At 44.7% G+C, this 12,828-nt stretch overlaps 1 protein-coding gene across 2 annotated transcripts; it reads left to right on the top strand.

The window, feature by feature from the left end:
* The first annotated feature begins 287 nt into the window (after positions 1-287).
* GEM (GTP binding protein overexpressed in skeletal muscle) lies at positions 288-12,562 on the top strand. Of its 2 annotated transcripts, none has more exons than XM_081214323.1 (5): positions 288-410; positions 1,836-2,175; positions 8,656-8,732; positions 9,520-9,724; positions 11,192-12,562. In XM_081214323.1, exons 2-5 carry the CDS (start codon positions 1,845-1,847, stop codon positions 11,467-11,469), a joined length of 891 nt encoding a protein of 296 aa, XP_081070449.1. In that variant the 5' UTR covers positions 288-410; positions 1,836-1,844; the 3' UTR covers positions 11,470-12,562. The 2 variants fall into 2 exon arrangements, with proteins under 2 accessions (XP_081070449.1, XP_081070448.1); XM_081214322.1 differs by having other exon boundaries at positions 1,836-2,238.
* Positions 12,563-12,828: the final 266 nt, after the last annotated feature.

Genomic DNA, 12,828 nt, shown 5'->3' with positions numbered 1-12,828 from the left:
GCTCGCAAGTGTTTTCCTCGGAAGCGCGATTATGTGGCACTTAGTGTATTTTCTCACCTTCCTGTGTCCACCTGGTAAAAATAAAATAAAACAAAACAAAACAAAATAAAGGAGCCTGGGATTGAACTGTCGTTATTTTTTAAAAGGGGAGAGTGGGGTCACATGATGGCGAGTAACTGATTTAGTGAAGTGGCTGCAAGTCCGGGTTTGCTGCACAGCCGGCCCCTCCCGGCGGGGGCGCTGACGTCACGGAAAAGCCCCAGAGCTGGTCGGCCGGGCCGGTATAAACCGCGGGGCCGCGGCGGCTGCGGGCGGCGGGCTCCGGCGGAGGCACAGACGGCGGCAACGCGCGAGCACCCTGCGCTCGGCGGCCCCAGCATCACAGCGCTCACCGACCCTCGGACGCCCAAGTAAGCCAGGCGGCCCGCGGGGGCCCTCCCGACTTTGGAGAGGGGTGGGGGGCTGGTTGGGGAAGGGGTGGGCGTTCCCAGCCCGCAGAACTTTCTAAGTTGAGAAAAGAGCCTTCGGAACGTGCTGTCCACACTGTGGTTTTCCAAGTCAGGGGCAAAGTTTAAGGTGCAAAGGATGCCATCTGTCATCAGCAGGTTCCTTGCTTCAGTTCAGGAAGAGGGCCACCTCCTCCTACCCGCTGTGGTCAGAGGGCAGCCGTCAGGCTCTGGTTGTTTGAATTCAAGTCGGCCAACGGGGGCGCTGCTCGGGAGATTAAAAAACCCGGCTGATCATCGCGGTCAGGGTCGTGCTTAGGGTCATCGACGGGTTGGGGTGTGGAGGGTGGGGGTGAGCGTGGGAAGGGGAGTGTCTGTGCATTTCTCGCTCTCCCGAGTGGACCTTGCTGATTCAAATAAGAATGCTTCTACTTTATCTGAAGGAGCCTGGGAGTACAGACATCCGTGCAAGGGGGGCGGGAGTGGGGGGAGTCCTGAGAAAGGGAAAGTTGTAGCGAAGTTGTTGAGTGTCTTTGGGGAGAGTCTTTGACCTGATTTGCTTCAGAAAGGTGGAAATCTGAGTTGAATTAAAGAGCTCTTGAAGCGGACATGGTTTAATAAGAGTGAAGCATTTTCTCTGCGAATTTGACAGGTCTGAACCTGAGCGGGTCATTTCCCTGCCAGAAGGACAAGGCATGGGGCTGGGATGTTTTAAATGTGATATCCGTGGACAGGAGGGCAGAGCTGAGGCATAAACCTCAAACAAATTCTACCCCCCCCGCCTCAAATAATAGCTAATTCAGGCAGCTGGGGAGCATCAGGGCAACTTTACTAAACATGGAAGTTCCAATAATCGCTTGTCCAGTCCAGCCAGGGGGAGTGATGTCATTGTCACGTGTTTCCCACTGAGGCCCACTGGATGCTGGTGCAATTAAGAGCCATGTTTAGACAAGAGCAGCTAACCTGGCCAGCTGGTCCCCAGCTGCATTAACTTGTTGCTTTTCAAGCCATCTCTGGAGGCTGTTGGTTCCTTCCGGCTGCCTCTGTGCCAGCTCTGAGTGGGGAATCCCCAGGCTTCCTTGACGATGGAGGAAGCCCCAGGGCAGTGGGGGATATTAATGGTATTTTTTCCTCTTTGCAAATGACAATCTGCCTGAGGAGCTGGTAACAGAGTGTGTGTGTGTGTGTGTGTGTGTGTGTGTGTGTGTGTGTGTGTGTGTGTGTGTGTGTTCGGTTGAAAGCCTGTTGACTGCTTCATTGGTGTTCCTTGTGTTAGGGTTTCTTGGGTCTCACCTCATTTAGTAAAACATCACTGACGACTGTGTTTAAGCCCCCTGAGCTCTCACTCATGCTTCCTAATGCTAACACCCTGGCTGCTTTGCTCTCTAGGACCCAACGATGACTCTGAATAATGTCACCATGCGCCAGGGCACTGTGGGCATGCAGCCGCAGCAGCAGCGCTGGAGCGTCCCAGCCGATGGCAGGCATCTGATGGTCCAGAAAGAGCCCCACCAGTACAGCCAGCGCAACCGTCACTCTGCTACCCCCGAGGACCACTGCCGCCGGAGCTGGTCCTCCGACTCCACGGACTCAGTCATCTCCTCCGAGTCGGGGAACACCTACTACCGGGTGGTTCTCATAGGGGAACAGGGGGTGGGCAAGTCCACTCTGGCCAGCATCTTTGCAGGCGTGCATGACAGCATGGACAGTGACTGCGAAATGCTGGGAGGTAGGTGGACCAGCCCCAGCGGGCTTCTGTGGTCAGCAGTGGTCCAGGAGAAAGAACAAGTAGGTGGGTCATTTATCTGCAGAGGTGGGAACTGCGATTATGCATTCTTGGCTCTGGCTCGGGAGCTGAGTCCCCACAGAAGCACTGGCGTAAGCCCCTGGGACAAGAAAATGAAAATGCTCGTAGATAGAACCTGGGCCAGAAAGGAAATTTCTTAGATTCCAGCTCTAAAGGGCCTGGGGAGACAGATGATAGAGGGCAGAGCCAGAGGGTCAGGGTCCCACCTCTGGCTTTTGCCATTTCTGACCTGGACCTTTCAAGAACTGAGTGTAGACACAGCCTTTTTTCCATGGTGATACCTAAAACCAAACCGATTTGAAAAACTGTTAGGATGAATTCATTAGTTTGTTTATTGCAATATTAGAGGCTTTTGAGGGTATAAAATCATTTAAAATCTGTATTTTAAATAGCACATTTAAAAAAATATTGAAATACAACAATGATGATACATATATTTGTATAGTCTTACAGTTTTTCAAGACAACTTGCCCTGTACAATCTCATTTAAAATATTTATTATTTAAGCCTTGATTTCCAAAACTAATTTGAGGTAACACAATCTCAAAAATTCACATATTCCTCAAATACGTGTAAAGCATAGCACTACATTCTGGGAAGTAAGATGAGGACCCTAATAGTCAGTGGTTTTCATACAGTGTCTTTCAGCCACGGCTCCCATCTTAGACAATGCCAGGGTCGCTGTGTGTCCCTGTTTGCAGCTGCGGAAATGAAGGAAGAGCCTTCCAGTGCTTGTCCCAGTGGCATGGTCTGTCTCTACGCTCAGTTGCAACTCACAGCTGAATCACAGACTTCCGGAGTAGGAAGATGTCTTAGTGATGAGTCGGTTCTGCCCTCTACTTCATGCATAGAAATCCTACTCCTTGCTCACTACTGTCATCAGCCCATTTCTACTAAACGTTTATTCTTCCATTGTCTGGGAGTTCACTGCTTCATGAGGCAGCTCTGACTGGCTTTAAATGATGACTCACTGATGGAACATTGATTTCTCTCCTCACTCCTGAAATCTCAGGGACGATAGCTAAACCCTATTTCAAGAGAGAAAGAGGGTCAGTATCTCTTTTTATGTAAAAACCTGTGGGGGATTGTCACTATAGGAGAAAGGGAGGAGGAACTACCACCTAGAATGCACATTCGCAGTGGGACATGCACTTTATTGGGAGCCTTATATTTGCTACTGTTTATTTTGGTCCTGACATTATTGCTGTACTCATATGAGTAAACTGAGTCTTAGGGACTTTCCTAGAATCACCCACTGGGATGGCTGGCATTAGAACTCAGGATTTTATAAAGTTAGTTTGGTGGTGTTCTCCTTCTGTCATTGATAAGGAACTTGCTATGTGCCAGGCACCATGCTAAGTACTTCCCACAAGTATTTTGATAATGCTTACGAAAATTGAACCAATTTGGTATTAATATCCCTATTTTACAGGTGAAGAAATGGAAGCTTATGAAGTCAAGTGACTTTCTCAGGGTGAAAAAGCTAGTCCATGGTCTGGACAGGATTCAAAACTAGTTGTGGTTGAACCTAAATCCTGTGTTCTTTCGCTGTACTCGGCAGCCCCTGGATTTAGCATCCAAATGCTGTTACGTACTGTAGCACATTGGGCTGGGTACCGACCACATGCCTGGCTCCATGCTAGGCTCTGGGGTACCCAGGGATGAACGAGGTACATCATACATACCCTCTTAGGAAGGAGCTAAGTGTCAGTGGCTATAATTCAGAGCAGGATAGAATTATATGAATACCTTAAGAAGTAATAATAAAGTGCTTTGGAGACTGGCATAAAGAAGAGACCAACCAAGAGTTTTTGTTTGTTTCTTTAGGAGGGAGGAATTGAAACAGTTAGTGGAGAGCAGACTTTCAAAACTGTTTGTCCATTAGAGTGCAGTGGTATCTATCCAGAGGGCAGTATCTCCATAGGCATAGAGTATTAAGAAGATTTACCCATCCCTGAAACTTGGGAAGGCAGGCTTCTGTATCTGGGAAGCTTCTTTGTTTAATAGGGAGAGGGGGCAGTTGATAGAGAGAATCCTTTCCTTATCTCCTCACAGAGGGAATCTTGGACAACAAGAAGCTTCTCAGCTGACTCATCCTACCTAACGTGTCCTATCTGAGTAACTAAATTTATACTGTCTAGGGTTACAGCGCTTACGTATAGGTGGCTATTGGAATCGCTAGTTGGCTTTTATGTTTCCCAAGGAGAGGGTTTTCCACGGCATTTCACTGCATTGTTCTTTTTTCAGCCTTAACCATAAGAAAAAAACTACACAATACTCTCATCATCATTTCTCCAAATAAAGATGGATGTTGTTGGGCCTCCCTGGTGGCGCAGTGGTTGAGAGTCCGCCTGCCGATGCAGGGGATACGGGTTCGTGCCCCGGTCTGGGAGGATCCCATATGCCGCGGAGCGGCTGGGCCCGTGAGCCATGGCCGCTGGGCCTGCGCATCCGGAGCCTGTGCTCCGCAACGGGAGAGGCCACAACAGTGAGAGGCCCGCATACCACAAAAAAAAAAAAAAAAAAAAAAAAAAAAAAAAAAAAGATGGATGTTGTTAAGATTATATTGCAATAATCTTATGACTCTCTGTGCACACTTAATGCTGTTCATTCATCCATCCATCCATTCATCCCTAAACAGTTACTGAACCTATGCCGTGGAGCTTGATGCGACACTCTGAGGACATACAGAGTCGTGGGGCTTCTTCCTTAAAGATGCTTACAGTATATGCAGTAGAGATCAACTATAAATTAATAGGATGTGATAAGTGTCATCAAAGAGGTACAAGGGCAGTGCTGTGGGAATTCAGAGGAGAAAATAAATATTACTTCTGGCTGTGAAAATCAGAAAAGGGCTCAGGAAGTGGTGGTCTCTGAGCTGGACCCTAAGGACCACTAGGATTTGGAAGCCCTGGGGTAGGTGGAAGACGTTGCACGTGTGCACAGGGAGTACAGGAGAGAGCACTGGACTTGCAGCCTGATGATGTGAGTTTGGACCCCAGTTTTGACACTGACTTAGCTAGGTGCTCTGGAGACAAGAAACTTACCCTCCTTAAGCTTCCTTATTAGTAAAATAGGGACAATAACTACTTCAAAGTGTATTAAGAGGATAACAGGTGACAGTGCCTGGCACATAGTAAGTACTGAGTGAATGAACATTAGTTAGAGCTGATTCTGAATCTGTTGTTTCCTTTCCTTGGGCTTACTTTCCACAACTGGACCTTTCATTGCTTGAAGTTCTCATCCACTTTGGTCCCTCTTGGCTGGGGCCCTGTGATATGTGCAGAGGAGACGTGAGCCACTAGAGGAGAGGCCAGTATTCCTAAGCCGGAGTTCCTTTAGGGTTCCTTGGGATCCCCTGCACTCTGAAAGCTGAAAGCAGTTGAGAGTTTTGAGGGGAGAGGGATGCTGGAGCCTCAGAACTTTCGAGGGGCTGCCTTAGCCGGTTTCAGCAGGTAAGAGAACTCTTGGGCAGGTTCACACACAGCGTTTGAGCCAGTCTTGAGCAGGATGGTCCTCCAAGCACAGTGAGGGTCAAATGCAGACAGACAAATCGAGGTGCGTTAGTCCAGGGAAAATGGCTGCAGACAACAAACTCCATCCCACACCTCAGGATGATCTCTCTTGCTATGCAGAGTGTGAGTACACGCCCCTGGCTTTCGTGGAGAGGACCGGAAAAATGAGGACTCCCCAGAGCAGGTTACTGAAAAGCCTTATAAGCCAATAGGCCTTAACCCTTTCTCCATACACCTTAACCCAGGGCAAATTTCAAAGGACTCTTCTAGAATTTTATATTCTTTTATTTCCCCTCTTCTTACCCAGTTAACCCTTGAAAAGGCTGAAAGGTGGGGACTAAGAGAGGAAGAGAAAATAGAGCTTTGCTTGCAAGCAGGTCCTCTCCTGGTTGCAGAAGGCTCTCAAGCAGGATGCTTTGAGTGAGAAATCCTTGGGGCATGTGGCCAGAGGTGATACATAAGCCCAGGTGCAAGGCATATGCACAAAGCAGGGCAGAGGTGTATTGCTTTAGGCTTTTGGGTTTCCGGCACAATGATTTTCAGGCAGAGGTAAGTCCAGTCAGAATGATCCTGTCAGGAACTTTCCAGAACAGCAAAGCAGCTTGGCCTTACTTCTGCAGCTGGAATCTTTAGTCCACTTTTTCTCCAGACTTCTTCTGGTACCTCGTAAACCAAGAGAAAGTTTGAGTTTGCTTTTCCCCTTAGCTATTGGGATACAGTATGTTTCTGTCTGAACTACTAAGGATTCAGATGAATCTCTTGTGCCTACTGTTGCGTGGTGAGTGATGAGCTGAGGGCAGAGAAAGTGCTTTTTTGAGTTTTCTGAGTGCAGGTAGGTCTCGCAGAGAAAAGAGAAAAACTCTGAGGTGGTAAGGGGCAGTCAGCTCCCCCGCCCCCTACCCCCATCTGCTCAAGCTTTGATGACTTGCACTTGGTTGTATAAATGTGCCTGTTGAGGTCCTGAGGCCCTACTCTCCAGTAAGCCAAATTAGGCATTCCACTGCAATCCCATTCATGATATATATTGTGCATGGCAAACATGATGGGAATAATAGATTTAAAATCCCCCAGTGGGAAAACTGTCAACATCATTTAGAAGAATGACACGTAAAGAGATGGGAAAACTGAGAGAAAGACAAAGCCATTCCTGGCTAATTTTATTCTCATTTGTCCATATTGTCTTTTCTTTTCCTCTCCGGATTCTAATTCTTAGAGGAAGAAACATTGAACCAGGAGCATTGCTTTTTATAAACCCCTCACTATAATGAAACAGGAAATGTCCTGGTTCCTACGATACAGGGCTCTTAAGCTAGGATTTACCTATGGTAGGGAACGCAAGTATGGCAAGAGCCAGCTTCCTCCATCTGAAGAAGCGGTGATAACAGCTAACATTTATTGCATTCCTACTTTGTGCCCAGGCTTAATATATGTCATTGTCACAGCCCTGAGGTGTGGATACTCTTATCAATCCCATTTCACATACGAAGAAACTGAGGCTCAGAGAACTTAAGTAAGCAGTCCTGAGCCAAATAGTTAATAAGAGGTGGCACCCAGATTTGAATTCAGGTTTGCTTGTGCTCCCAAGCCACAATGCTATATTTATCATTTATTCATTCCTTTGATAAGTATTAACTGAGCACCTGCAATCTACCAGGCACTGTCCTGGGTGCTGGGGGAAATAGCAGTAAGCAGCATAGATGCAAGTCTCTGCCTTAACATTCTGGAAGGCGAGAGGGACAGAAAATAATAAAATAAGTACGTTAAATGGATTCATGTTAGATGGCAATCAGCACAATGAAGAAAAATGAAACAAGGAAGGGAGTAAGGATTATTGGTAGCAGAGAGGCAATGGAATTTTAAATAGATGGTCAGGGAACACATCCCTCAGAAAGAGATAAGGGAACAAGCCTTTCGATATTTGAGAGAACAGATTCCAGGCAAAAGGAACAGCAAGAAAAATGGCAAAAAATCATTATGAAGATCATAATTCTCAAATGATAAAATTCAACACAGGAAACCTCATTGTGAAAATAGAGTGGGTATGGGTTCAGTTGTGTGGAATTGATGGGAATCTCTCTTGCAGAAATCCCAGTTAACTCCGTTAATCCCCCCTCTCCCCTCTCCTACTGATTTTTCTGGGCTGGAGCTGCTCTGGCCCTTTGTACTGCATTCACCCTTCTCTTGCATTCAATCTGGGCTCAAGTGCAGGGAGGAAGGTTTCCATTACTAAGTAGAGCTGGAGACTGCACTTCTGCTCTACTTAAGATGGAAAAACAAGCCTATTTATTCCTAGGGAACTGTATTTTTTTTTAACGAAGAAAACTTCATCAAAGCAGGGATAGTTTCAAGATTTTTTTCTTGCACGTCTCAAAAGAGGAGAAACGTCTCTGAGCTGAAAGCTCCTGAAATGGCCAGTGAATGTTCAGTAATCACCCCACTGAAAGGTGCAGTGGGTTTCCATGGAAGGCTTATGAGCTGGGTTTACAGTTCTGCTGGGCAGTTAGTGTTTCTCATGGCACCGTCCATGGACTCTGAGTCAAAAGGAGTAATGTGAGTTTATTCTCCTGAATGGTTTTACTATATAAAAGGTATAGAAATGATGAAAACAAATGCTTTTCATTTCAAGCATTTTAGTGATACATGTTCAGAAGATGTAGGTGTTCTGCTTATTACTAAGCAGAATACTGGAGGAATATACGTAGAATGTTGTTGAAGGTGATTAAAAAAATAATTTGCCTGTGTAAATATTTACACAGTTTACTCTGTATGTTTACATAATTAATTGCATATTTAGTAAGTTTATTTTCTGGCATAATTTTCTATACCCTTTTACAGAAAAGTGTTGCCTATTTGCCTGCCTCCAGGATCACTGTTCTTTCTTTTCCAGAAGATACATATGAGCGAACACTGATTGTTGATGGGGAAAGTGCAACAATTATACTCCTGGACATGTGGGAAAATAAGGTATGCAGAGCCTGTAGCTCTCTGTAAATTCCTTCAGGGCCTGCCTTCCAACAGGCTGTTTGGGGCAAGGGTGACATTGCCCTTTTTGATGTTCCAGATGAGGTGGACTCATTTTCTTGATTAAAAGCATTTACTTCTGAAGAATGAAACTGTTCTAAGGAACAAGTCGTTCATAAATGAGCTTTGAATAACAAGCAAGTTGCAGTGATTTGCCCTTAGTTCTATTCAAGAATACAAAAAAGCGTATTTGTTTTAGGGAAAGTGCCAGTAAGTATGGATGATAATTTTAAACTACATAAAAACATATTATATGAAGCTGACACTCTCACTACTAGTTTTCAACATTTTCTTTTAAAAGGTTTGGGGTTTCTGAGCCTATTTGCTAGACCTTCTGTTTATTAAGAACCCTCCTATGCTAACAAAAGGATTCTTAATTTTATCACTTAGGGGCAAAAGAGTTTTATGGAAGCCAGGAAGGACTCATTTTTGGTAGTTTAAATAAAATTGGAAATATTGTTTGGCAGACTCTTTGTATAATTTATCAACTCAAGCTGTAGGAGGAATCATAAAGTAAAACTTTTTGGCATCAGTGCTGTCTGAGCTAGGAGTCTTTACAGCCACAGACATCTTGTAGGCATGGAAGACTGATGCCTTTTGGAGAGTTGGAATAAGTTTTCTTCCTTTCTCATATCAGCAAGGGTACTTTAGGATAAACACATTGTCTCTTTCAAACTAACACCTCATTTACCAGGCAAGTCTGAGCTCATGGGAGATCTCATTTCATCAGGGGGAGAATGAGTGGCTCCAAGACCACTGCATGCAAGTCGGGGATGCCTACCTGATTGTCTACTCCATCACGGACCGAGCCAGCTTTGAGAAGGCATCTGAGCTTCGAATCCAGCTCCGCAGGGCCCGGCAGGCAGAGGACATTCCTATAATTCTGGTTGGCAATAAAAGTGACCTGGTGCGGTGCCGGGAAGTGTCTGTATCAGGTGAGAGGAGTGATGCCAATACCATAGAAACTGTCTCTGGGTCACCTGCATTTTCCTTCCAACAGTTGTTCTTTCCTTCCTCTTTCATGAAGCTGGAACCAGGGACTTATTAAAATGCCACATGGAGTTTTATGCATACTCTCTAAGGTGCCCATGTCCCCAGCAGATCACCTGTTCTACCTGCAGAATTCCAATCCCCCTATCCCTAAGGCTTTCCCTGGAATTCCTTTAGGGAAGAGGTCATGCTCAGGGGTTTACTGGCAGTCCCCAGCCCTTTCTCCTTGTCCTTTCTAAAGTGAAAGTAGCATCTTCAAGCAAGAAGGATGGGAACGTTGATTTAGGGGCACTGTGAGAGGCTCACTGAGATTAAGAATTCCACGCTGGTTGCCTCTGGTTCCTGTAGACCCTAGAAACACCCTCCCAGCCCTTACCCTTTGCTTCCTAAGTTTCAGTTAAGGCATCAGTCCGATGGTGTCACATACCCTTTGTCATACTTGGTTCAGGGATAATTCCTTTTTGTTGAGTTGGCACCCAAGTGCCTTTGGGGGCCCTTAAAATTTTATTGGCCTAATACAGATTTGGTACGATGGTAAAAAAATAAAATACTGCGTTGCCAGGCTCCACCCAGGAGAAAAGAACCCTGTTGAATACTTAATAGACCCAACCAGCTTGGGAATGTCTTACTCTTAGGAAATGACTGTCTACAGTAGTCATTTTTTTCCAAACCAAAACTTGGACACCTGGTCATTGAACACAATAGAACATTCGAAAATGAGACTTTCAGAAAAGCTTGTTTGGATAGTTTTCCGTAATTGTATTGTACTGTGTGAAATTCTCCAATTTTTTTTCAAAATATCTCATCAAAGCTTAAAAAATTTTTTTTCAGAGGGGAAAGTCAAATAGTCAGATTCTTATTTTCAATTCAGGAAACTGACTCAGGAGAAAGAGTAAAGAACATGAACCTGAGAGTGAAGCAGGCCTGGATTCACACCTGCCACTTACAGCCTATGTGAACTGCCTCAAGTTTTTAAAGGACCACCTCTCTCCCCTCCAGTCTCATCACCTATCTGAAAGGGATAATGTATTCTTAAAGATTGTTGTAAACATTAAAAAAATGTTTATAAAGCATTCAACCCAGTTCCTTATGGGAATAAATTTAGGCTATGGCTTTGACTAATTAATATTCCGATATTTGATGAATTTGGACTTTCACACAGTGAATTTGGTGGGCCAGATCTAAAGCCCATCTCTCCTGTTTCCATGAATCTTCGTGTGAGGGTCTTTCCTTCTATTTAAGCCCTGGGAGGACATGTGTCCCAGTGGCCTCCTGTATCCGTCGCATATATGACTGACTTAGAGTTCCCTAGAGGACCATTTAAAATCAGGCCTCATCCAGCTTGGCTTTCTGTGTTTAGGGTCATATTCTGCAGCGCCCCTGACTTTCTTCTCCTGTCCTTTCTCCACCAGAAGGGAGAGCGTGTGCCGTGGTGTTCGACTGCAAGTTCATCGAGACCTCTGCAGCTGTCCAGCACAACGTCAAGGAACTGTTTGAAGGCATTGTGAGGCAGGTCCGCCTACGGCGGGACAGCAAGGAGAAGAACGAGCGGCGGCTGGCCTACCAGAAGAGGAGGGAGAGCATCCCCAGGAAAGCCAGGCGCTTCTGGGGCAAGATCGTGGCCAAAAACAACAAGAACATGGCCTTCAAGCTCAAGTCCAAATCCTGCCATGACCTCTCTGTGCTCTAGGCACCCGGAGTCATCCAATGTCCCCCAGTGGACATCACTGAAGGCCATTGGGACCCATAATCTATATTAGATTGGATTCTTAAGTATTGTTAGATGTGGCTTCCCCTGTTGTTAGCTGGGAACTAACGTGCTAGGCTGATGGGAAACAAAATGCATGAGAAATGAAAGAGCTTTGTGAAGACTCAGTATTTATTTACAGGAAAAGCCTGACCTTTGCTGCTTGAACACCCAAGACTCATTAGGGGACATGGTTGGTGTTCACATGTGTTTCCTCTCTCCTTTGGCTTAGTAGAGAATTGAAGCCTACAAAATAATGCCTAGACAAGAATTTTTCATTATTAAAATTTTGCCTGGTGTTCTGTTACGTGAATTTGAGGCCAATCAGTGGGTCATGAACAAATACAGGAAAGCCATCAAAGGAATTATTCAAAGGAGGGAGAACTTCTTTCTCTGTACCTTATATTTGTGGAGCTAGGATTGCAGAACTGGGTTCATCACGATCATCACCGTTATTGCTCCATGAAGCTGTGAAAAGAAATGATGGACTTGCTGGAAACTAAAGCTTAGTAAACAATTTTTGTTCAGTGCCCACAGTCAGGGATCCAGAAGTCTATAGAATTGGGAACTGCTACATGTACCACTAATGGGCTAAAAAATTATATCTTTACTACTGTTGTCTTGTAATTTTTTATTTAAAGGAAAATTATTTTAATCAAATTCTATTTAGTCAAACCACGTTTTATGTTGCATTATTTTTAAAACCATAGGGCCATCATAAAAAAATATTTTTAAAATCTAAATTATTGAGAACCTGGAGTGCAAAATACCAAATTTTTAAATATAATCGAAGGTCTGAAGTTTTATAAAACACAAAACATAAATACTTCCAGCATTTTGGGTTGACCCTTTTATGCCACAGCTCTGCTCTATTTATTATTATTTTGCAAAATAACCATTTTAACATTTGATAAAGCATATTTATGAACATGTTTCTTAATAAGAAAAATGCCCATTTTATTACCATTTTCTATCTTTTTCAGAATATTCAAGTTTTTACCTATATGTCTTATAATAAAATAAATAAAATCTTTGGAAAAAAAAAGGCATTCCTAAATGTTTTTCCTCCCGACTCAAGATGATTATGATCATTTTGATGTAGCTTCCAGAGCAAGCACATTATAAAGAAACATACCTATTATTTTATTTCTTCTCTTCATTGGCAAGAGCCCAGTCATTATCTGTTTTAAAGAGTATCCCCGGGGGCTTCCCTGGTGGTGCAGTGGTTGAGAGTCCACCTGCCAATGCAGGGGATGCGGGTTCGTGCCCCGGTCCGGGAAGATCCCACGTACCGCGGAGCGG

Source organism: Mesoplodon bidens, assembly GCF_964165515.1.
Source record: "Mesoplodon bidens genome assembly, chromosome: 16".
NCBI lineage: Eukaryota > Metazoa > Chordata > Mammalia > Artiodactyla > Ziphiidae > Mesoplodon > Mesoplodon bidens.
This window is presented reverse-complemented; position numbering and strand designations above follow the sequence as displayed.